At 37.9% G+C, this 27,364-nt stretch overlaps 1 protein-coding gene across 3 annotated transcripts in view; it reads left to right on the top strand.

Moving 5' to 3' along the window:
- Ent2 (Equilibrative nucleoside transporter 2) overlaps nt 1–27,364 on the top strand; it is a 500,966-nt gene that overhangs the window by 155,312 nt on the left and 318,290 nt on the right. For all 3 annotated transcript variants that reach the window (XM_090384300.1, XM_090384301.1, XM_090384302.1), the window contains one exon: nt 5,714–5,795. In XM_090384300.1, coding sequence (XP_090240426.1) covers nt 5,714–5,795 — 82 coding nt within the window. The remainder of the gene's footprint in view (nt 1–5,713; nt 5,796–27,364) is intronic.

The following is a 27,364-nucleotide window of genomic DNA, read 5'->3' as shown; positions in this document are numbered from 1 at the left end:
GTTCAAGTCTAATGTCAACAAATATCTTCTCTTGTCTTCTCAACCTGCAACCCATGCACGGTACTAAGTACTATAGGTTCTTATACCTCTCGTGTTTGGAGGTTTCATAAAAAATAAAAAAAAAAATATTCAGCATATAGTGCAAAGAAGCCACTCAATAAACTCTTTCACTCTCTCCCTCAAAACTACAGGGTATATTCCATCAATTTCGGGAGCCTTACTTGCCTTTCTGCTCAAAAGTTTTTCTAATAAACAATCATTTATAATTACAACACCACTAATTTCATATGCTCACTCGCACATTTTTTCTTTAAAAGTACAGTAATACCCTGACTTATGCGAACTCAGAGTTACACGGTTCTTGATTTTTTCATTTGGCAACACTGCCGCCCACTATCTTCAAGGTCATTTTTCATATGTTATCGATATACAGTGTGACGGCGGAGAGTGAGAGCGAAAATGAACAAAATTCAACTTTGCTGCACACATATACAAGAAATTGTATTCCAACTGTCATATTTATGTGTGCATTCGAATTCGTGCTCAACGTTTATCAGAAATTACACCGTTTTCACGAGAGAAATGGATCGCGTCGATCGAACCGTATACAGTCAGTCCTCGTATAACACGTGTTTACACTACACGAATTCGATCATACACTGTTTATAAATACGGTAACGATACCTTATAATATAACACGAACCGAATTGGCTTGTGCACGATTCGCCTTTGTGTTTACAAGAAATGGCAGTCGAACGCAGAATCACCCCAACTGAATGCAACACGATAGGAATAAAGAGAAGATTCTGAAAATGTATTTGTTTTAGGGGAAACACATTTCACCATAATAACGTAAAAACCAACACAATTCCAGCTATCGGTATGCAATTTGATCGAATTTACTACCAGTTTATAACAGATTCCACTAGCAGAAACTCAACTGGATTTTTATTGTTTTATGGTAGTAACCCCTAGAAATGTGAGGTGTTAATAGTGTATCTCTGCCTTTATGGTGTTGTTTATTCAGTTGCTACATGCATGCAGCTTTGTTTATGCGTATCAAGCGTGCCTCCTCATTTTGTAATTGTGCTTTATTCCCTAAAAATGAGTAAAATACTTAAAAGGTGTGAAAAGGAAGCATACTGGTGAAGACACTGCAGATTCAGAGAGAAAAAGAAAAGCAATTATCGATAAACAGAGGTGGACTGGGTCAAAAATTCTTACCCAGGAAAATTTATAGTGGCCTCATACTATGGTTTATGGCCAAAATCACACCGGCCCACCGGGGTTTCCCCGGTAAGGCTTATGGCCAGTCCGCCTCTGTCGATAGAGAAAAAATATGAAATTGTGAAACGGTTTGAGCAAAATGAAAGACCATGTGATATTGCACGTGCTATAGGCCTAAATGAGGCAACGGCGAAAAGCACATGACAATTGCAAACTTGACAGAAGGGCTCAATTGAAAAGGTCTTAAAACTTTTAGAAAACATAGACTACAACGAAGAACGCGTTATAGCTACAAAGCAAGGAATAAAAAAAATTATTAGCTTGCTACGAAGAAATTCTGCGTGAAAAAAAGAAGTCTCTGTGTCATCAGACGAATTTGTTAGATTTTATGAAGCCATCTACATCGAAATAACTTTTTTACATAAGTCATTTATTTTTTTAATACATATTTTGTATTAATATGTATAAAGAACTGCAATTTTATTAATATTTTTCTTCTAAACTAGTGTTTTTGTTAGTCCTTAGTCCCAATTAAACAAAATTTATATGTATTTATATGCAAAGTTGTACCCCGACTTATGCGAATTCGATTTAAGCAATTTTCGTCGGACCCACCTATCGCGTAACTTCGGGGTATTACTATATTCCATAATTCAAATGTATTCGCCAACCTTTGGCAATCTCCCCAGTTTACAGATGCCATATAGCACCTTAAGCTGTCAAAGTCCGTTCTTCTGAATTTAAAACCCGTTCCTTTACCTTTAACTACTGCTGGGGAAAAACGTCATCTTCCAGCTGATGATTGCATGATCATGTCCTGACAATGGTTCCTGTCCTGTGATGTTATCTGAATCATTAGTAATGATGATGTTGAGAATGTTCTCATCCCTACTACTTTCTCTAACATGCCGGTGCAAATATAATCACCTAGTTTATTTAATAAAGTTTTTCCCCAACTTGAGTTTCCCTCTCACTTATTCTAATCAAGCTGGGGCAGATTAAAGCACCCATAATAAGACATTCACGCTTGCTTGCCCATTTCATCCTTTGTGCGCCAGCTTGTATGATAATAAAGAATAATTATTTATTGTCAGAGGTACAGACAAGACCATCATGACCTTGTAGTTAGAGGCAGGAATTAACAAAAATTCGAAACACATTATAAAGAACAAGAATATTATATTTGATATTAATAACAAGGGAAGCAGTATGTGAATCAATAATCCATAGCTGGATTTGAAGGAAAAATTTTAGCCATAGAAATTAGTTGCGTATTGAGATAATGTTTACTACAATTTACTGGCATTGAAATTGCCTGTTAAATTCATCTTTGGTTGGCATGAGGGGTTTGAACCTCCACAGGTAAGGAATAACAGTGACAGATGTGTAAGTTGACAGCCTGGAAATTCACACTTTTCTGGCAAGAGTTAGTAATAAGGTCTTAAGCTGTTTTGGATCTGGTTGATGATTTTAGTTCTCTAAATTCTGCTAGGAATAGATTCAGACAATCAATTTTGTGTTGATTCATTAGTTTAGGTGCAAGTAGCCTATCAATTTGTTGAAGTTTTTGATTTTGAGATATTGATTTGCCTTTCTCTGTTGTTCATAGATCTGTCTGGAAGGAGCTACTGCAATTGTGATGTGATGCTTGGAAAAACTGCCATTTCAGAAAGTAGTTGGGATAGGAGTGCTGTATTCTTCTGTTTTATCAGTAGTAATACCATGTAAGAATACTATCTACTTTCCAGGGGTTACCTTGGAAAACCCTGGATACCTCATAAGAAAAAAAAAAAAACTTCTCTCTACCTGAGAATGATTAACTACAGCTGCAATTGAAAAGAAAAGGCTTTAAGGATTTGTCAAGCCTTTGGCAGAAGTTGAAAGCCGAGCAAACGTTGACATCAGAAGTTTTGAAACAGTAATTCGACCAAGGAAAAGAAGAAAAAAAATCTCGCAGGTCATTTCATTTTGCATTCTTGTAATGCCAAACAACATGCGGTTGGGAATAGTCATGAGATAAAGGCTCCATTGGAGAAGAGACAATCACAAAGTTGTGATCTGACTAGTCTTAAAGACCACTCACTTCAGCCGTGTACTTAGAAAGGTTGTTTGTGAGAAAAAGATCGAGCATGTTGGCTGTATGGATGGGATTGTTCGGTATTCTGGTAGGTAAACGAACAAACTGTGCAAGGTCATTAGTAATTGCAAAAGCCTCAGCATCTCGACCAAGTGGGTTGGTGTGACTAGAAAACAGAAGCCAGCTGGAGTTGTGAACATTAAAATCACCAAGGAAAATTACCTCACTGTTAGGAAAGTTGGACTGGAGAAAGTCAAGTTGCAAAGAGAGGAAGTCAAAGATTTCAGAGTGATTAGTGGAGTTGGGAGAATGGTAGAAACAACAGATGATTTTAGTTCTCTAAATTCTGCTAGGAATAGATTAATGACAATCAATTCTGTGTTGATTCATTAGTTTAAGTGCGGAGCCTTACGAATAGCCTATCAATTTGTTGGAAGATTTTGAGATAGCGAGTTGCCTGGCTCTGTTGTTTCCAGTTCTGTCTGGAAGGAGCTACTGCAATTGTGATGTGATGCTGGGAAAAACTGCCATTTCAGAAAGTAGTTGGGATAGGAGTGCTATATTCTTTTGTTTTATCAGTAGTAATACCATGTAAGAATACTGTCTACTTTACAGGGGTTGCCTTGGAAAACCCTGGATACCTTATAAGAAAAAAAAAAAAAAAACTTCTCTCTATCTGAGAATGATTAACTACAGCTGCAATTGAAAATAAAAGGCTTTAAGGATTTGTCAAGCCTTTGGCAGAAGTTGAAAGCTGAGCAAACGTTGACATCAGAAGTTTTGAAACAGTAATCCGACCAAGGAAAAGAAGAAAAGAAATCTCGCTGGTCATTCTATTTTGCATTCTTGTAATGCCAAACAAGTTGTAAGGATTTCCCTTAGGATCAACTTCTGCCAAAGGAGTTGAAAGCTGAGCAAACGTTGACATCAGTAATTTTGAAACAGTAATCTGACCAAGGAAAAGAAAAGGCTTGAAGGATTTGCCAAGCCTTTGGCAGAAGTTGAAAGCTGACTTCTTTAAAAAGTGATGAGTTCTGAACTGACCGTACCAGGCAATGGCAATCCAAGGGGTGGTGCAGGAAGAGATGGCACTTTAATCTAGTGATGAATATGTTGAATTGTATGCATTTTTAAAATCATTTAAAATAATTCGGGTTTCTTTAGTTTTTGTTTTAAAAAAAATAGTATAACGTGACCAATATTTTTGAATAGCCAGTTCATAATTAATGCTGAAAAGCTATTAATGGCATCTGATGTTTTATGATAAAATTGAACATTTCTGAAAAATTTTTGAAATTGATTAAATGTAAAGATTTTTAATACAACTTTATAAACATTATTGATGTTATGAGTAATTGTTCTGAACTTATAACAGCTTAGAATTTTTTATTTATTTATTTATTTTTTATTTACTTTCTTTACTATTTTTTTTTTTTTTCAATTTTTGAAGACGAATAAGAAATTTTGGACATCATTCGTGGGCTCATCATTCCTGAAGCATATTTACTGACCTCCAATTGCCTGCAAATACCATAGTTTAGAAATGCTGTTCTAAACCGTATAAAAAATAATGCTTTAAGCAGTTTTATAAGTGGCACAAGAAAGAACATTTCTGACCTCTGCACTATACTCATTATCTATTTAAACACTTTTGGGGCTGGGCATAATTTTGTGGGCCTAGATTATTTAGAATTATTTTAATTTTAGAATTTATTGTGCTGTGGGTGAAAATAATACTGTATCTGACATTAACACTTATGTATCATACTGTCCATTTCAGAGTGTATGAGTTATTATAATTGTTAAAAATAAATATACAGTATAAGTGTTGTAAATGTTTTATTGATAATGTTGCAATAGTCGTGATTTCAAATTAGATTTTGTCTATATATTGCTTTAACTGGAAGCAGAAAACATAACATGTCTCAGGATATTGTCTACTGGGGAATTATTTTTGGTGATTCACCTATGAATTGCCTTTAGTTTCCTTTCGCAAACTGTCTTGAGTATGCTGAACTCTCGCTAGTTGATGGCAATACATTTCTGTGCTGAAGGTGTAGGGAATGTTGCAGTCTTAATGTTTGGCTTACTAATGAATGTTATGAGATTAAGTTTCTGTAACTATGAGGGGTTGCCCTAGAAAGTAATAAATCTGGAAGTTTGGCAATTGCCAAAATATTCAGTACTAAGCCAATGGGTGCTCTTCCGAAGGATTGGCATCATGGATGAATGAATAAATATTCATATATCCGTACTGTGTTATATCATGAATTTGACAAGTAGTGGAAATATATTTTTAAAAAAATTAAGTATTACCCATTGATTCAAGAGTCATAATATTTTTTCTTCTTACTCCCTTCCCTTCCCTTTCTTTATTCTTTAGTGGTTAAATTTTGTTATACTTTACAGATTGAATTTAGTTTTCTTAATTCTGATGTTGCATGGAATTGGTACACTGATGCCATGGAATATGTTCATCACAGCAAATTCTGTAAGTAAAATAATTGCAGCAAGTGAGTTTTTCTCTGTCTTGCTGAATGTATGAGTGTGTGTGTGTGTGTGTGTGTGTGTGTGTGTGTGTGTGTGTGTGTGTGTGTGTGTGTGTGTGTGTGTGTGTATATATATATATATATATATATTTTTTTTTTTATATTTGCTTAAAAATGTTAGATTGCATATTGTTAATAACCTAATGTATTATGTTTCTCTGTGGTATATAATTTAAACTCTAATTATAGTTTAGAGGCATTAAATTATATAGGTTGGTTATTTTGAAGGTTTTGTAGTGTTGTTCCCTAAGAAAAAAATTTTATATTATCACACATTTATTCTTCATTCTTCCTCAATTTTTAATTTATGCCCTGGATTTTGTGGCAGAATTTGAAGAAATGTATCACTCATAAGACTATTTTAATATAAAAAGTGATATAATGAAAAGTAGATGAGTTTTTAAACCATGTTGTAAACATAACTGACATATGCAGATGGGCTGAGAGGTGGCAAATGAAGTTTAACATTGACAAATGTAAAGTACTACACATGGGAAACAGCAACCCCAGAGCAACGTATCAACTCTGTGGTACTACACTGACAGTGGTAGAGAATGAAAGGGACTTGGGGGTGGTTGTGCAGGCAGATATGAAGTTCTCTGAGCAGTGCAGACAGGCTGCAAGAGTAGCTCATGGAGTATTGTCAATGATATACAGGAATTTTTCCAGCAGGGATAAGGAGGTGATTATTCCATTGTATAAGGCGATGGTCAGGCCACACCTAGAGTACTGTATACAGGTCTGGAGGCCTCATTTCAAAAAGGATGTAGAGCTGCTGGAACGAGTACAGAGAAGGGCAACAAGATTAGTGAATGGAACAAAGGGGTGCTCTTACGAAGAAAGGCTTAAGTTTTGCAAATTACAGTGTCTGGAGACTAGGCACCAGCGAGGTGATCTGATAGAGGTGTATAAAGCCTTGAATGGTTTAAGCATGCTCAATGCTGATGGGATTCTTCCTCTAGCTCAGAAAAATCACCTGAGAGGGCATAAATTCAAATTGAGGAAAGACAGATGTAGGATAGACGTGCGGAAATTTGCCTTTAGCCAGCGGGTGGTTGGTTGGTGGAACAGACTTCCATCCCTTGTGGTGGAGGTTGATAGCCTAAATAAGTTTAAGGCTCAGCTGGACAGGTATTTTGAACGAACAGAGGGGTGAAGTGGAAGTGGGTTTTTTTTTTTTTTTTTTTTTGGCTGATGCTGCATAAGCTTGCTTTCTTGCATCAAATGCCTCTACTAATGCTAATGCTAATATAATTTATGGAAAAAAAATTGTTTTAACAAACAGAATTTTAGTTGAATTAAGAAAAATTAGGCAAGTGGAGAAAATTGTAAGAAATATATTAACAAGTTAAATATATAAGTATAAATTTTAATATGAAGTTTAACAAAATATAGATAATTTATATTTTAATGAAAAACTCTTACATAAGAGTAACAAAAAGAAATAATGAGGAGATTATAAAACTATATTCTGTTGATTTATTTAAAATATGTTTTTAAAATTGTTATTGCCTTTACTGAATCAACATGAATTGACAAGAGCAAACTGTTCTTATTTAGCAGGAAGCAGTTTTATTAAGGAGTGTCCCCTCACAATTTTATCAAATTGTGAGGGGAAACAGGATATATTTTACAATAAAAATTGTTGCAATAAAACAGAATCAGAACAGTGATGTAGTAGTAGTAGAGGCATGTGATGCAAGAAAGCAAGCGTATGAGTTTATACGCTTGTGCGAATAGCATCAGCCAAAAAAATAAAAAAATAAACAATTCACACATCCATTCCCTCTAAAAGTTTGTATATTTCCTCCTTGAATTCATTTAAGCTATCAACTTCCGCAATGACAGATGGAAGTTTGTTCCAGCAATTAATCACCCTCTGGCTAAAGGCAAATTTCCCTATATCTATTCTACAACTGTCGTTACTCAATTTGAATTTAATGCCCACTCAGGTTCGTAATCTGAGCAAGCAAAGAATCCCATCAGAATTCAGCGTGCTCAACCAATTTAAGGTCTTATACACCTCAATCAGATCACCTCGCAGGTGCCTAGTCTCCAGGTACCAGGTTCTGCGCTGCAACTTGCAGAACTTAAGCCTTTCTTAGTAAGAGGACCGCCTTCATTCCCCCTCACCAATCTTGTTGCCTTTCTCTGTACATGCTCAAGCAACTCCACATCTTTCCTAAAATGAGCCCTCCAGACCAGTACTCAAGGCGTGGCCTGACCATTGCCTTATACAAACGATAATCACCCTCTTTTCTCTACTAGAAAATTCCTGTATATCATACCCCATGACCCAATCTGGCAGCCTGTATGCATTGCTCAGAAAACTTCATATCTGACTGCACAATTACTCCCAGGTCTTTTTTCATTTCTACCTTCCTAAGTGTAGTACCACACGGTACATTTATCTGGGGTTACTTCTGTCCACATACAATACTTTGCATTTGTCAATGTTAAACTTCAGTTGCCACTTCTCAGCCCATCTGCTCAACCTCTCTAGATCCTGTTCAGTAGCACACTGCCATTACTATCATTAACAACACTGCCAACCTTTGTATCATCTGCACTACTTGGACATTAAGCCTGATATACCTTCATCAGTATCTGATAAATATACAAAACAACAGCGGGCCCAATACTCAACCCTGGGGGGGGTCTCCTCTAAAAACATTAGTCCATTGATTACCACTCTGCCTTATCCCACTCAACCACCCTTTTATCCATTGCAGAATGCTGCCTTTAATGCAGCACTGCTCCAATTTGTACATTTCTTCCATGTGCAACAGTATCAAAAGCTTTCCTGAAATCCAAGTATATGATACCAAAATTATTTTTTGCATCCAGTTCCTTTGTAACCACATCATAGTATCCAGTTAAATTTGTCAGACAAGACTTTCCCTTAAAAAATTTATGCTTTGTCTGAATTATTACTACAGTCTTGTCTAGATGACCCTACAGTACTTCTTCTTTTGACTCTATTATTTTCCCCCAGAACAGAACAGAAGTAATTAAATACACGAGTAATTAAAGACCTGTTAAACTAATAGGTCTTTAATTACTCGTGTCACCTTTTGATCTCCCTTTGTGAATTGAGGATACATTTCCACATCTCCAATGTGTGGGGACTTCTCATGAGTCCAAGGATGCTCTCATAATTATGGTTAAGGGTTTTCTTACTTTTTTTGCCGCCTCCTTTAATATAACTGGATAGATCCCATCCGTCCCAGGTGCCTTTCCTCTGTTTAACTTCAACAATTTCTCCTCCACTTTGCTCTCAGTTTTTATAAAATCATTAAGCTCCCTGTTAGAATTTAATAAGCTTCTGTCCTTCACTTCCCTAAAGAATTCCTCATGTGAATGTCGATGCAAAATACTCATGTTACCAATCATTTGTCAGTTTTCAAGGGGAAGAGGAGTACATAGATGTGTAGTAGGCTAGGTGCCATGGGTGAATGATGCTCATGCACTCTTTGAGGTTTTTAATCAGAAGCTTCCAGCCTATAGGTAAAACAAGTGGTCTCAAAGATCAATGGATGAGCAGTCATAGACTAAGCTTCTGAAGGGATATGACGAAAGCATTGTTCTACAGGCTGGCAATGGAAAAGCATCTGCCACAACAGATCTGATTAGTGGCAAATAATACAAAGAAGCAAGCATATACAGTATCGGCCAGTAAAGAAAAAGAAAACAACCCTTCCCCACCTCACTTTACATTGCCTCTAATGATTTAAATGAAAGTTGATGGTAAGATGGATTCTTAAATTTATTCAGCTTACCATTTCCACAGTGCCAGATGGAAAGTTATTCCAATGGTCAATATATGACTGATTATTTAAACTTTCACACATTCATGCTACAACCCAATTTAAATTTTAATTTATGCCCCCTTTTATGTGTGTTGTCCAAGAAAAAGTCAGCATTTAGTTTACTTAATTCATTTAAAGTGTTAAACATTTAAATTTGCAGAACTGGTCTTTTATGTTACAAATACCCTTTTTTGTCCTTGATTAATCTTGTTACTGCTCTCTGCACTGTTTCCTATAGATTTATATTCTACTTAAGATGAGATTTAGAGACCTGTATGCAGTACTCAAGGTGTGGCCTAACTACACATTTTGCATTATATAATGAGATAATCGCCTCCTTGTCCATGCTGGAAAATTCATGTATGTCCTTGACAGAACACCATAAGCTGCTCTAGAACCCTTGCTGCACTACTTTGAGACTTCATGTCAGGCTATACAATTAAACCTAGGTCTATTTTGTTCTCCACACCTTGGGTGCCATCCAAATGGGTACCCATGGTGTTGGAGTAGCTCTACTTTCTTAAAAACACTAAGAAATTCTAAAAGGAAAGCACATTATCTTTAATTCATTTTACTTACATCAGTCCAGGTTTTACTAACTGTACTGACCTCTTCACTTGGTCACAAAATGACACTACTCTTCCATGCACAATGAATCTGTGGACTTGTGTTGCTTGTGTCACATATGAAGGATTCCATCAGCATGTTGCACTAGGTATTTGGACCTATCCAACCAGCACACTTGTTTTCAAGCCTCCAGTGACTAACCAGTATGTTATTGATACCAGGGCATTCACCATTGATGATGTTGATCAGCGGTGAGGAGAGGGTATCGCTTGAGTTGTCTGCTGTGGAGCCTGAGTTGTCTGCTGTGTATGTCTGAGTGTGCAGCTCATCACCATTTTGGATATTGTTCTTGCATTCCCTATATTGTATTGTTATGTCAACTGTGACAGTGACCTGTCATTGAGATGTACAACACACTGCACTCTTCACTCACCACAAACATCCACCTTGTCCTTTATACTTCTGTTGATGGGAGGTCATAAACAACTGAGAAGTTATGCCGTTCGTGATATAGAAGCACTCAATGCACAAACTCCTGTGATTGTGCCCTTTTGAAACTCCATGGTATCTTTACTACATTCCATAACTGCTACTTTATCATTTTGACTTGCAGGACCAGATGCAAATTATCACTGCTTTAGCGTGAAGCAGCTTTTTTATACTGTGAGCTATGCGGCATAGTCCATTATCTATGGGGTGGTCATAATCTAGTGATCACCGAGTGTATATTATATTGATTTTCTTTAAATGAATATTCTTGGAATATATTTAAACTTGCTGCTAGCAACAATTAATACTTCTAACTTTTTCTTTCAAAATTTCGGAAAAATCACTCAAACTCACAAAACTACTGCCAAGCTCCCTTACTAGTTGTAAGTGTAGAAGCAAGGGTAAGTATAATCCTTGAATATACTTCTCCTGGCAACATTTAATACTTCTAGCCTTTCCAAAACCTTTGAAAAATCATTCAAATCTGCACAACTACTGTCCATGCTCCCTGATTAGTTGCATCAGAAAAACCCTGGAAATGACGATTCACATGTGCCTCACATGGTAACTAGGAACTCAGAACTTTGAGTACAAATCAGTATAGTTTTTGCAAAAATAGATCCTCTCTAAATCTCATGGTCGAAACAGAATCCAGTATTTGTAATGCATTCATAAGAAATGAGAAACTAGTAATGGTATGACTTGATATAGAAAAAACTGTACAACACTACCTGGCATTATAGCATCCTAGATGACTTGCATACCCTCAAATTATGAAGCAATCTACCACTCTTTATTCAGAATTTTCTGCAGTACAGGATGCTTGAAGTTTGCTATCAGAACACACTACCAGTACTTCATTCAAAATAAAGCAGTTCCAAATGGCTCAGTGCAAACCTTTTTGCAATTAGAATAAACAAACAAAGAAACAAACAATATCCGTAATACTGTTGATACACACATTAGCATTAGCTTGGGCACATGATGCAAGAAAGCAAGCTTATGTAGCATCAGCCTAAACCCACCCCCCCTTCTCATTTCACCATTCCACTCGCTCCAAATGTTTATCTAGTTCTGCCTTGAATCTGTTTAAGCTGTCAACTTCTACAACAACAGATGGAAGTTTATTCCAGCAATCAACCACCCTCTGGCTAAAGGCAGACTACTGCATGTCTATCCTACAACTGTCTTTCCTCAATTTAAATTTATGCCCTCTCAGGTGATTATTCTGAGCAAAGAGGAAAAATCCCATCAGCATTGAGCATGCTCAAACCATTCAAGGCTTTACTTACTTAAAATCACCTACATACTTATATGCAGGTGACTTTACTATTTCTTGTTATTTTAATAATATGTGCTCTATATAATATGTGAACTGCAAATTGCATTGAATAATCTTCTATGAATGAATCATATAGTATGTTTAGGGTCTAACGGCACCAGGGGTTTCTCCATCTCCGTGTAGTACACATTGTCATGTGATACAGAACACTGTAGAGCCCACAGATTTAATAGTGTATGAATATTGTAGAGTGTAGTGTTGTATACCGTTGTTCATGACATTTTACCTGTTGGGCCCCTGGTGGGCCCACCGTTGTCTACACTATGCCTTGGGGAGGCAGGTCAGGTACCCAATAATTTTTTATAGTACTCTGGCAGGCCCTGCCACCTAGTTTCCTGAGATTTCAGTGGCTAGGACCGAAAAAAAAAATTTATATAAATATATATATAGGAAACACTAGAATTGAGTTTGGCCAAAAGAGGAATATAGATACATAAGTTATGTGATTAAATATTAAAATTTTGGGTGTTGGGCTCGGTGAATTTTGACATGGATTGAATGCTTGTTCTGAAACTAGAGAGGGAGTGGAGACTGAAGACTGGGGGGAAAGACAGAAATATAGGACCAATAGAGAAGACAACCCTAGGAGTCAGTGGGGCATGCCCATGCCCCACCAGAGGGAAAATGAGTGGCGGGGGGAGGAGACAAGGAACTGTATCTCTTGCTGAGCGATAGGGAGTTAAAGTGAATTGGGTAAGAGCATCCTATTCAGACGACCAGGTGGTGTTGGCAGCGGAGCTGCAAGGTCATAGTTCATAGTTAGGTCTTGTCCTAAGGTGTCACAGATCCTGGAAGAGGTGCCATCTGGGAAATTTGGTGGAAGGACTAAATCAGGTAGGTCCAAAACGGTGTTGAGTCATTCATGGGACAGAGATCCCATCCAGGTAGAGATACCAGTCAGATTGATTGTTCTGCTGATTTGGGCAAGATGAGTCCAAGTTCATGATAGGAGGAGGAGGAGTTCTCCAACAACAAAGGCTCTGGTCTAGTTCAGTGGCTCTCAAACTTATCTCACTCACGACCCCCTTTATTAAATATAAAATTGAAGCGACCTCTCAATATAAACCCTGAGGTAGGATGACCAGATTTTTATTTACAAAAAACAGAAGGAAAATGGCATTTTATAAATTATGTAGTACAAAATTTTATTTGAGTACTGAGAAAGGAATAAAAAAATTGTTTCCTTTTTAATTTACATATTAAATAATTTTCTTCATATTAAGCATTTTTTTCTTATTCTTCAATCAAGATTAGAAAACAATAAAAAATTAACAATTACAAAACAAAACAGTTAATGAGAAGGCTGAGCCTGTATAACCGATAATATTTGGTCCATATTTGGTGCAATATTTGAAACTGCTAACCTAATGTTATCTTCTGGATCAAGTCTGGAATGCTGTTTTGTTTTTATAGCTGTTAATTTTGAGAAACCAACCTTACCTTATGTAGACCTGAAAGGTAGCAATGCTTATATCGCCATTTGCGATAATTCTGGATACTCGTCTCGAAGAGAAAGCCAAAATTTTTCACAAGTTGTAGTCTTGAAAAATGAGCACATAATACTTCTCAGATGACAGATTGACAAGATGGTAATTTTTGGGCATAAAGGAATTTCAAAACACGTGGATCATGAATCCAATACAACTTTTTTCTGGAGATACATTAAATCGTTCAGAAAAATTCTTAATTATCATTGTTAGGTGGGTGGCAGTGATATCCCTAAATTGTAAAATTACAATATTATTGCTATTAACAAAATTTGAAAAACGTGCGAACATTTCATTATTATTACCCTCAAATTCAGTTTTCCAAAGATTAAGCTTCTTTTTGAAAGTTTCTATTTTATCACTGAGTATTAATATATTTTTTCCCTGTCCTTGAAGACCTAAATTTAAATCATTTGAAAAACTTTAATTAGGTTCTTCAAGTATATCAACAAGTTAACTAATTTTCCAAGCCATTTTTTATTTGTAAACAGCTGAGCAAGGTTTTGATTTTTATCTGGTAAAATCAATAAAACTTCATGTTTGAGGTCAAAAGGACGTCGCAAGACTTTACCACTGGATAACCACCTTACTTTTGTATATAAAGAAGCATTTCATAGTATGAACCAGAGCTTTAATGCTCAATACGTTCTACGTTGATATCAATATTTGTAAAATAATAAGAGAAGTTTACCTCATTATAATAAGTAGAACACTTCTGTATGATTCTCTCCAGAAATTAAAATGAAAAAATCGAAAATCTTACATTACAATAACAAATAATTAAAAATCAAATTAACACAATTAAAAATCAATTTAACTTAATTTAAAAAAAAACAGTTAAACACAATTAAGAATTAAGAAAATCAATTGAAAAAATTTAACGAAAAAATTGCAAAACGATTTTTCTTCCTGAAGCTGAGAACTCTTTGACAACATGTGATCATGACATACAGTCAAAAAGCATTGTATCAGCTTCAGGAAGGAAAATTGTTTTGCAATTTTTTCGTTGTCAGTGCATAAAAATACACTGCTATAAAAACAGACTGAATGCAAAAGTTTTCCTGCACAGAGCTCTGATAATGCTAAGTCCACTACTTACTGAGGTTAGTGAAAAAAAAAAGAAAACCTCACTACTTACTGAGGTTAGTGAAAAAAAAAATATATATATGGAATATATATTTCATCATGAATTTAACAGTGATAGAAATTCTATATAAATACACATTCTTTCTCTCTCACTCTGTCTTGCATAAGGGTCTTGTGAGCAGCATTAAACCATTTGGCAGTCCTGTACTAGTACTGTATTAAAATTGTTATTGTATTTGAAAATTCACTCACATGACCCATTCCAAAATTCATCTGGTTATTTACAAAAATAATATTTTAAAGCTACATGCTGAATAATTTGAAATTGGTATGGCTTCATTTGTGCTTAAAAACATCTGGGTGGCTATAATTGTATTTGATTTTTACAACTGAAATTATTGCAGTTATACCTAGTACAGTAGACTGTCGAAATAACGGCACCCCAAATAATGGAACATTCGCGCTAATGGCACATTGAGATTGGATGTTTACATACAGCACGGATGTCTTGCAGTGGTGAAAAAAGAAATTGGCAAGTCTTTTACATGATTACAGTATTTGTTTAAGTTCACCATTTTGAAAGTGAATTCTGTACTGATATCACCGATTATACTCCTGTTTTACATTTATTTTAAATTACAAACCCCCTCACTATGGCTCCTAAATTCAATAAACCTCGTACAGAGAAGAAAAGTAGAAAAACATTAAAGCTTAATGACAAACTTGATATAATCCAAACTTTACATTAGGGTCATCCGGAGGGTTAATTCATATACTCATGTGTATTGTGTCTGTAAATTGCATGTGTTCTCTGGTTGATTTGCCTGTTTTGCTGGACGAAAATCTCTAGTTTCTGGGGAATAAACCTTGGTGTCTATGTCTGAGACCGACTAACTTAGCCACCGAGTGAAAAAGCCCATAAAAGTTCTTTGTGTCATAGACGTTAAAATTTTCTAGATAATGGAAAAAACTAAATAATGGCACATTGAATTCCTGAAGGTGCTGTTATTCTGAAAGTCTACTGTAATTGTTTTTATATTTTAGAAGTTTATATATCCTTAATTCTGTAGAAAATCATTTTTATTATTGCCTAGCTATATCATATATACATTGCTAGCCAAAAGTTTCCAAATTGATAACCAGGAATGTAAATGGTGCATGGTATAGCTTAGCAAAGATAGATATTGTTGTAGTGCTTTATTATGAGTTAGTTTGGTGAGTTTATCATTATAGTGTGTTAAATTGTTGTGCAATGAGCGCTTAAGTATGTGTTCAGTGCATATTTTGTGACTAGAGAAATGGCTTAAATCAAGGAGCAAAGGGTTTACTTCAAGTTTTACTTTAAACTGAGTAAAACAGCATCAGAGACTTGTGACATACTGGAAAATAGTTTGTGAAGATGTTAATAGGAAGGATACAGAATTTTTTTTTTTCAGGTTCAAAAGTTTTCAAACAACGATCAAAGATTTGGAGCATTCAGTCATCGATTGTCAAGTTCGACTGACAAACATGAAAGAAACCAAGTCATATTAGCATTATCATTAGTAGAGGCATGCAATGCAAGAAAGCAAGTTTATACAGCATCAGCCAAAAAATAAAAAATAAAAAACCTTCCCATTTCACCCCTCCATTCGTTCCAAATTCTCTCCAGCTCAGCTTTAGGCTATCAACTTCCACAACAAAAGATGGAAGTCTGTTCCGCCAGTCAACTACCTGCTGGCTAAAGGCAAATTTCCGCATATCTATTCTACAACTGTCTTTCCTCAATTTGAATCTGTGCCCCCTCAGGTCGCTTCTTGATTAGACCGGGGTTCAAGCCCGTCACCACCAAATACGGAGGATGCGGAAAGGTCAGGGAATGACTACCGCATATTCCCAGAGCAATATGGCCTTAGTTGCTAATGCGCCTAAAAACTAAACAACAACAAACAACAACAGCCCCCTCAGGTTCTTAATCTGAGCAAGAGGAAGAATCCCATCAGCATTTAGCTTGCTCAATCCATTCAACGCCTTATACACCTCAATCCATTCAACGCTTTATACACCTCAATCCATTCAACGCTTTATACACCTCAATCAGATCACCTCGCAGATGCCTACTGTCCAGGCACTGCAATTTGCAGAACTTAAGCCTTTTTTGGTAAGAGCACCCCTTTGTTCCCTTCACAATCTTGTTGCCCTACTTTGTACTTGTTCTAGCAACTCTACATCCTTCCTAAAATGAGGCCTCCTGTACACAGTACTCTAGGTGTGGCTTTGTATAATGGGATAATCACCTCCCTGTCCCTGCAAGAAAAATTCCTATATATCATTGACAACACTCCGTGACCTGTCCTGGCAGCCTGTCTGCACTGTGATGAAGTGAACTTCATATTTGACTGCACAATACCCCCAAGTCTTTTTCACTTTTCACCCCCTCCAACAACCCTGCCAACCTTCGTGTCATCTGCAAACTTGTACATTAAATTTGATATACCTTCATCAATATCATTGATAAATATACAAAACAACAATGGGCCCAACACCGAACCCTGGGGGACTCCACTAATAACATTAGTCCACAAAGAGCAGTGATTACCACTCTCTGTTGTCTCCCACTCAACGATCCCTTTATCCATTGTAGCAACTTACCCTTAATGCCATACCTCTCCAATTTGTACCGCAATCTTCCACGTGCAACAGTATAAAAAGCTTTCCTGAAATCTAAGTACAGTCCATTCCGGTTATTTGGGACACATCAGGACTAGTGCATTTTGGCCCGATTAAACGGCTGCCCCAATTATCCGAAATTTCACTTAAATAGTTAAAAATACAATGTACCCCCCCCTTTACAATTAGTTCACTGTACAATCAAATCACGTTACGACGAACTCACCATAGTAAAGTACCATTGACTATACAATGTGTAGTAAGCACTGCTTATGTCTGTGTGATGCCACGTCTCTAATATCCCAGTAATATCTGCCTTTGATGTCTTGACTAGCACTTGAAGCTCATCAAATTTATTAACTATACTCCTAGCATTGGTGTACATGCAAGTATACATACACCTGTTTCTACTCTTAGTTCATCATCATCATCCATTTTCAATCTACTGCAGGATGAAGGCCTCTCCAGCAACCCTCCATTTCCTTCTGTTTTGTGTAATGGCCATTCATTTTCTACAAACTCACGAATTTCATCTGTCCATCTCTGTCATCTTCCAGGTTTTCTTCTAGCTCCTCACGGATACCATTCTTTTATTCTCTTAGTCCATCTGTCTTCATGTCTTTGAGCTATATGTCCTGCCCAAGACCATTTTAGTTGCTTTAGTTTTGATAAGAATGTCCTTTACTTGAGTTTGCTGCCTAATCCATGTGTTTCTCTTCTTATCTAACAGTCTGATTCCCAATATAATTCGTTCCATTCTTCGCTGTGTAGTTTTCAGCTTCTCTTCCATTCTTTTGGTGAGGACCCAAGTTTCACTTGCATAAGTCATGATGGGGAGTATACATTGGTTCATTATTTTACGTTTCAGACTAATTGGGATATTGCTCCTCAGTATGTGACTATATTTCCTGAATGCTATCCATCCAAAATTTATTCTTCTCTTGATATCCAGCCATTTATCATTATTACAGCTGACGACTTGTTTCAGATAAATATATGACTCTAGTTGTTGTAAATGGTTTAGGCACTCCCCATTCACATTGACTCCTTTCTGTGACCAGTCTAATCTTCTGAAAGCTTCCTCAAGGGCAGCAGTAAACAACTTCGGAGATATTGTGTCTCCTTGTCGAACTCCTTTCTCAATTTTAAATTTACTACTGTCTTTGTCTAGTCTAATAAAGGAGGTAGCATTCTCATATATTTTCTTCAAAATCATTCTTCACAATTTTCTTCACTCATCATTCGTGAAAAAGCAAAACTCCTTTATCAACACTTTAGTGAAACTGGTGATAGCACTGGCAGGATACGTTTTTTTGCTAGCAAAGGCGCTGGTTTGAAAGATTTGTTTGAAATTTCTAATAAATATTACATTTAATATTAAATTGTTTCTTATTTTCATTTCGATGCCATATGCTTGCATTTCACTATGTACTGTCTATGTACATAATCATATTATGAAGGAGGTCGCGGGTTCGAATCCCGCTTCGGGCTTGGATCAAAGTACTACAAAAACCTTGGGAGGTGCATTATGGCCACAGAAGCCGATGCGCCAACAACTACCAAAAAAAAAAAAAGAAAAAAGTATTATGAAGGTACATATAATACATACCTAGACAAAATTTTAGACTAGTTTTTCTTATATATTTCATACTTTGGAACAGAACCCCTTTATTACTATGGGAGCCATAACTCAGTATTTGCGTTTTTGGTATTCGCGACATTTCTCAGGAACGTAACCCCCGCTATTCACGGGGGTTCCGTTCCTGATGGTGAGGACCCAAGTTTCACTTGCATAAGTCATGGTGGGGAGTATACATTGGTTCATTATTTTACGTTGTACATATATATCCCATACTGTATATAGGATATATATGCCTTGTCTTTCCAGTGCCCGAAACATTGCCTATGCTGTATAGAGTCAAATGCCTTTTCATAATCCACAAATTCCAGGCATAATGGTGTTTTATATTCATTTGCTTTGTCTATTAGCTGTGATATTACATGAAGGTGATCCATAGTTGAGAATCCTGTCCTAAAGCCAACTTGCTCTTTCGGTTGATTCTCGTATATGTTTAAAATTTTTTTTATTGAAAATCCCAAACAGAAAAGATAGTATAACTTGTAGTACTGATTCTTGTGTGTGTGTTGAGACGTAGTATGATAGAAGATTATTATTATTAGCCATATGGTGCAAGAAAGCCTGAGGCTTATGCTGCACCAGCCAAAAAAAAATTTTTCTGAATTATCCCAAGAGAGAGAGAAGTAGAAGGGAATCACCAAGAAAAAGAAGAATGATGATATCCAGCTCAGGACCCTGGGTGTGCCAATCCCATACTCACCAGATGTGAGCCCATGGGGTTGATGATTATTGACATTGGACTTGAATTTCTGTAGATTAGATTGTAATTTTCAGGAAATACATGCAAAGGGAGGTTGCTTCAGAAAATGGACGCGAAGAGATAAATGAGAAAGAAGAAAAGTTGGCTCTGTGAGTTCACTTTGGACAGTAAATGGATGTCGGTTGATTGCTGCATGTGTTGGTTTTGAAGAGGGGGGGGGGGGGATTATAGAAGCCAGTTCAGAAGAAGAGTGCCCATGGAAGTATCGATAGAAAAGGCATGCAGCAGAAACAGAATGTTTATAGAGACTTTGTAAGAGATGGGTCATTAATTAATCTAACTGCCATCTTTTGAATGAAGTTTAGAAGCCTGTGGACAGTAAATGGAGGTTATGGGGTCTCTGTCCAAGATGTGGGAACGATATTCCATGGTAGGGTGGATATGAGATTTTAACAGAATGAATATCTGTTTAAAAGAAAAGTAATGCTCAAAGCGAAAAAGAAAACCCATTTTTTGGATGCAGAGGAAGCGATGTTTGTCATGCACTTATGCCAAGAGACAGTAGAGGTTAGGGTACTCGCTCATAGAGATGTGTGATCTTGTTTAGAAATCGGAGTGTCGCTGAACATAAGCACAGGGGCAGAACAATCCTTTTTGTAAGATGTAAGGCAGGGGACTGTGTTTTAGATTGATTGAAACTAACCTAGTTACCTTTGCCCCATTGGAGAATTAATTGCACGTCAGCATTTAAGGAATTGGCAGTGGACATTCGAGGAGGTGAAGCTGTTTGTGGAAAGTAAGGTTTCTCATTTGTGAAAAGTAAGGTTTCTCAAAGTGGAATGTAATGTGGTTTAATCAGCAAAACTATGGATAGAATTTCCAGCCAGTGAAAGAAGGTCAGGGTGAGTGAAACAACTGAACTTTTGGGAACACCAGAATTAGTGAAAAAGTTAGAAGACAGAAAGTCTGCAGTTAGCAGTCAGCGAGAAATCTGGATACCCAGTTATGAAAAACAGCTAGCAGTCCATAAGATGAAAGCTTATTCAGAAGACCCTTATGCCAAACACAATCAAAAGACTTATAAATGTCAAGAGCAACTGCTTTTTTTTTTTTTTTTTTCTTATGAAAACCCCAAACACGAGAGGTATTAGAACCTATAGTACTTAGTACCATGCTTGGTTTGGAGGTTGAGAAGATGAAAGAAGATATTTATTGGCATTAGACTTGAACTTCTGTAGACTGCAATTTTCAGGAAATACATACGAAGGAAGGTTGTTCCAGAAAACAGCAGTTGAATGAATAAACGAGAAAGATGAAAAGTTGGTTCTGTGAGTTTGAAGTTGGACAGTAAATGAATGTTGGCTGGTGGCAGCACAAGTTCTGACTGTTTTAAAAGAAAGAGAGAGAGAGAGAGAGAGAGAGAGAGAGAGAGAGAGGAATTATAGAAGCCAATTCAGAAGAACAGTGCCCATGAAAGTATCTATAGAAAAGGCATGCAGCAGAAACAGTACGTCTATGAGACAGCCAGTGGAGAGACTGTTACAGATGAACCATTAATTAACCTAACTGCCCTTTTCAGAATGGAATCTAGAAGCCTGAGAGAGATTTTGGGGGCACTGCCCAAATGTGTGAACAATATTCCATAGTAGGACAGATTTGTGATCGTGAACAGCTGTTTGGAAGAGAAGTAACGCAAAGAGCGAAAGAGAAAACCAAGTTTTTTAGATGCAGAGGAAGCAATATTTGTAATGTGCTTGTGCCAAGAGAAATTATAAGTCAGTGTAATCCCCAAAAGAGATACATCATTTTGCCTAGAAATCGGAGCGTCACTAAAGATAAGCATAGGAGCAGAAGAATCCTTTTTGCGAGATATAAGACAAGACTGAGTTTTAGAAGGATTAGCATTAGTAGAGGCATATGATTCAAGAAAGCAAGCTTATGCACCATCAGCCAAAAAAAAAAAAAGAAAAAAAAACCCTTCCACTTCACCCCTCAGTAGTTCGTTTGAAATAATTGTCCAACTGAGCCTTAAATTTATTTAGGCTATCAACTTCCACAACAAAGGATGGAAGTTTGTTCCACCAACCAACTACCCCCTGGCTAAAGGCAAATTTCCGCACATCTATCCTACATTCTCAATTTGAATTTATTGTCTTTCCTCAATTTGAATTTATGCCCTCTCAGGTGATTACTCTGAGCAAGAGGCAGTATCCCATCAGCATTGAGCATGTACAAACCATTCAAGGCTTTGTATACCTCTATCAGATCACCTCACCAGTGCCTTGTCTCCAGACACTGTAATTTGCAAAACTTAAGCCTTTCTGTGTAAGAGCAACCCTTCGTTCCGTTCACTAACCTTGTTGCCCTTCTATGTACTCGTTCCAGCAGCTCTACATCCTTCTTGAAATGAGGCCTCCAGACCTGTATACAGTACTCAAGGTGTGGCCTGAGCATTGCCTTATACAAGGGAATAATCACCTCCCTATCCTTGCTAGAAAAATTCCTGTATATCATTGATAAGACACCATGAGCTACTCTTACAACCCGTCTGCACTGCTCAGAGAACTTCATATCTACCTGCACAATTACCCCTAGGTCCTCTTCATTCTCTACCACTGTCAGTGTAGTTCCACAGAGTTGATACATTGCTCTGGGGTTGCTGTTTCCCATATGTAGTACTTTACATTTGTCAACGTTAAACTTCATTTGCCACCTCTCAGCCCATGTGCTCAGTCTTTCCAGATCCTGTTGCAGCAGCATAGCGTCAGTAGCATCCTTAATAACCCTGCCAACCATTGTATCATCTGCAAACTTGGACATTAAGCTTGATATACCATCATCAATATTATTTATAAATACAGAAAACAACAATGGACCCAACACTGAACCCTGAGGGACTCCACTAATAACATTAGTCCAAGGTAAGCAGTGTCCATTAATTACCACTCTCTGTCTTCTGCCACTCAACCATCCCTTTATCCATATCAACAACCTGCCACCAATGCCACACTGCTCCAATTTGTGCAGCAGTCTTCCATGTGCCACAGTATCAAAAGCCTTTCTAAGATCCAAATATATAATATCAAAGTTATTCCCTGCATCCAATTCTTTTGTGACTACCTCATAGTATCCAATCATATTGGTCAGGCAAGACCTTCCCTTAACAAAACCATGCTGTGTCTGAGCTATAACTGAATTCTTGTCAAGATGATCCTGCAGTGCTTTTTTAACCAGTGCTTCCATTAATTTTCCTGGAACAGAAGTTAAACTCACAGGTCTATAATTACTTGTGTCAGCCTTTGATCCTCCTTTGTGAATTGGGGTTACATTTGCACATCTCCAGTCTGTGGGTACCTCCCCTGAGTCCAAGGAAGCTCCCATAATTATGGCTCACGGATTGCTTACTTCCATTGCTGCCTCCTTTAATATAACTGGATAGATCCCATCCACCTCAGGTACTTTCTTGTATTTATCTTCAACAATTTCTCCTCCACTTTACTCTCAAACGGCCTCCGTAGCCGAGTGGGCAGGAGCGGGAGTGCAGTAGCACACGCTCTTTGAGTAGACCGGGGTTCAAGCCCCTGCCTGCTGAATACGGTCAATCTGCCAACCCGCACTGGACCAGCGTGGCAGATTATGGTCCTTTTCCCTCAGCATGAATTGTTGAGGAGGCTTCCGCCCTGCAGTGGGTTGATAATGGCTGCACTTTTTTTTTTTTTTTTTTTTTTATTACAAGATCATCTAGCTCACTGCCAGTGTTTACTTCATCTGTGGCATTCCCCTTCCTGAATAACTCCTCATGTGTGAATGTAGATGGAAAATATTGATTTAAGTTTGTTAGCTACCTGAGCAGGACCATCAACAGTTAAACCATCGATATCAAGTGGACCAATCTGATTCATCCCCTTCCTTCTAGAGTTTGAATAAGTAAAGAACTCCTTGCTGTTTTTCTTTGCAGACCTTGCCGAAGATTTCTTGTAATATGCCTTCGCCTGCCTAACCTCCTTTGTAACTTGGTTACAGATCAACTTATATCTATCATAGGCTTCTGTGTCACATGTTAATTTATATGTATCCCATGCATTTTTCTTCTCTGCCACATGTCTCATTAGTTCATCTGACATCCATTTAGGCCTGAACCTTGAACAATATTTCTTAGATGGTATGTAAAACCTAGTAGCTTCCAAGATAAGTTCTTTGAATGCTCCCCATTTTGAGTTTGCTGTTGGTAACATCATCAGTTGGTGATGATGTTACCAACAATTTGGAGGCTAAGGCAATAACTGGAAGTCTTCCTCATGTTCCGCAAACCAGTTTCGAACAATCCGGGTGGCGTGGCATGGCAAATTATCTTGCTGAACGACGGCACCGCCAGAGGGGAAGACCGTTGCCATGAAAGTGTGTACCTGGTCAGCAATGGTGTTTAGGTAGATGGCAGATGTCAAAGTGCCTGGCACATGGATGACTGCACCCAGGATATCCCTGTATAGAATTTAAATACTGTCTCAGACCATCTTAGTCGCTTTTATGAAAGCAGTACCCCTTCCCTTTACCCCTGATGGTAGTTACCTCTTTGAGTAATTTCCACTTCAGCACACTATGATCACTGCCACCTAGTGGTTCCTTTATCTGCAGATTCTTAATGCATGAAGAATCACTACTGAATCATCAGATCAAGATTATTACTCCCCCTAGTTGCCTCCCAAACATGATGTAGAAAACAATCATCCACTAAATCCACAAAAGCCTTGCTAGTGTGTGAGTGACCAACCCACAAATTCCAGTCAATATCTGTGAAATTAAAATCCCCCATTACAAGACTCTCTGATTTACTGGCCCACTCTATTTCCCTGTACAGGTTTTTATTATACTCATCAGAGTCATTAGGCCTATAGCACACTCCTACTGTCAATTTTGATCTCCCAGTGCTTATGTCACACCAAACTGACTCGACACTGCCCTGTCCAGCGATGTCGACTGGCTTCACTTCCTTGGATTTTATGTGTTTCTTAACTAATAGCATAACCCCTCCTCCCTTCCTATCCTGTCTATCCTTTCTGTAGACATTATACTCCCCAAATTCCAGTTCTGCATTACTTATATCTGTGTGACACTACACTCTGATATCCCAACAATATCCGCCTTTGATGCTTTGAGCAATACCTCAAATTCATCAAATTTATTTTCCAAACTCCTAGCATTGGTGTACATGCAAGTATAGCATTAGCATTAGCATTAGTAGAGGCATTTGATGCAAGAAAGCAAGCTTATGCAGCATCAGCCAAAAAAAAAAAAAAAAAAAAAAAAGTAACATAAATAAATAAAAATAACCACTTCCACTTCACCCCTCTGTTCGTTCGAAATACCTGTCCAGCTGAGCCTTAAACTTATTTAGGCTATCAACTTCCACGACAAGGGATGGAAGTCTGTTCCACCCACCAACCACCCGCTGTCTAAAGGCAAATTTCCGCACATCTATCCTACATCTGTCTTTCCTCAATTTGAATTTATGCCCTCTCAGGTGATTTTTCTGAGCTAGAGGAAGAATCCCATCAGCATTGAGCATGCTCAAACCATTCAAGGCTTTGTACACCTCTATCAGATCACCCCGCTGGTGCCTAGTTTCCAGACACTGTAATTTGCAAAACTTAAGCCTTTCTTCGTAAGAGAACCCCTTTGTCCCATTCACCAATCTAGTTGCCCTTCTCTGTACTCGTTCCAGCAGCTCTACATCCTTCCTGAAATGAGGCCTCCAGGCCTGTATACAGTACTCTAGGTGTGGCCTGACCATTGCCTTATACAAGGGAATAATCACCTCCTTATCCCTGCTAGAAAAATTCCTATATATCATTGACAATACACCATGAGCTACTCTTGCAGCTCGTCTGCACTGCACCTGTTCTGTTCTGCACTGCACATGTATACATGCACCTGTTCTTTTTCTTAGCTACCCTAACACAACCCATGTGTTTACTTGTACCCCAATGACTCCCAGCAGTCTCTGAAATATCCTGCATCTTATTTTCCAAGCTGCTGCTCATTCCAATAGAAGCAGTGCAAGAATCACTTTCACCTTTGCCAGTGGCTACTGTTAATCTATTAGTCCTTGTCAGCAAATCTATCAGCAAACATACTTGCACCCTTTCTATTTAAGTGTATCCCATCCCTGTAGAAGCAGTCTCTACTGTTAACAAGTACAGCCCAGTTTGAAAAACATTCTACCCGTTTGAGCCTTGCACAATCTTTCCAGGGCCGAATTGATCGAAAGGGCTCACATATACTCCCTCCTATCGTATCTGGGCAGAATTGCAGACACTTTCAAATTCAACCCTAATTCATGGCTTTTTTTCAACAGTGACCTGTACTTGTTAAGTAATTCCGCCAGTCTCCTACTCTTAATATCATTTGTGCCAACGGTGTAAAACTATATCACCTTTTGTGCCCTTAAAAGATGATATCCGCTCTACAACGTCATCAACCTTTGCCTCTGGCAGACATACCCTGGTCCTGTTCCACCTATCCTTTTTACAAAGCATGTTTCCCGTTTCCCTGACAATAGTCACCAACAACTATTAGTTGCTTTGGGACCAGCGCATTCTGCTTTGGGGGTTGCCGCTGTGTTGCGTGATGCCCAAGTGCAAGCTCTGGCATTGGTGTGGGCAGCTGAGTGCTTGATGGGCATCCTCACTTTTAATCCTTCGGGGCATCCACCCTGTCCTTCAAGCTCTCATATAGGCCCTTAACAACGCTGAGTTGTCGCCTGATATCCTTACACTCCTTGCATCGCGCACATACAAAGACATCCCCCACTGCAGTATCATGTCCCGTACCTGACTGCTCCACAAATATCAAGCATATAGTGCATTTTAAAAGGCCACGATTCAGAGGGCAATTGCCCCTATCAGTTCTCCCCTGAGGCACAGCACTCCCATTAGCTTGAGCCTTTTGCTTTGCTGCTCTGGTCTGAGTCATGATTGAAAGTAACTAAGTTGGCTTTGCCCCACTGGAGAATTACTTCGAGATCGCCATTTAAGGAATTGGTAGCAGATATTCGAGAAGTTGAAGCTAATTGAGCAGGGCAAGGTTTCTCAAAATGGAAAGTGGAATGCAATGTGCTACCATTGGCAAAACTACGGATAGGATTTCCAGTCAATGGAAGAAGGTCATTAATACACAAGAAGAAAAGAGTGGGGGGAAAAACTGAACCTTGGGGGACACCAGCATTAGTGGACAACTTAGAAGACAGAGAGCCATCTACCATCACCCTCAGTGAGCGATCAGAGAGAAAATTGGATAGCCAGTTACAAAATGCAGTTGGCAAACCATAAGATGGAAGCTTGTTTAGAAGACCTTTATGCCAAACATGATCAAAAGCCTTTGAGATATCAAGAGCAACTGCTTGTGTTTCACTGAACTTTTCTTTTGAATTTGTCCATAAATGGGTAATATTAGCCAGAATATCACCAGTGGATTGAAACTGACGGAATCCATACTGGCAATCGTTGATCAGATCGAAGGTTTCTTGGTAGTTTAAGAGTTGGCAGTTAATTGACTTCTCCATTACTTTAAAAAGAGTAGAAGTATTTGCAATGGGACGATAATTGGGTGGGAGGAATTTGTCACCCTTTTTAGAAACTGGCTGGATATGAGCAAATTTCCAATCAGAAGGAAAAGTGAAAAAAGGCAGCAAAGAACAACAGTAAGTTCAGGAGCACAGGTTCTAAGAACCAGTGGAGAAATACC

The sequence above is a fragment of the Mastigoproctus giganteus genome, chromosome 11 (genome assembly GCF_048544385.1).
Source record: "Mastigoproctus giganteus isolate SK-2022 chromosome 11, ASM4854438v1, whole genome shotgun sequence".
In the NCBI taxonomy this organism is placed as follows: Eukaryota; Metazoa; Arthropoda; class Arachnida; order Uropygi; family Thelyphonidae; genus Mastigoproctus; species Mastigoproctus giganteus.
This window is presented reverse-complemented; position numbering and strand designations above follow the sequence as displayed.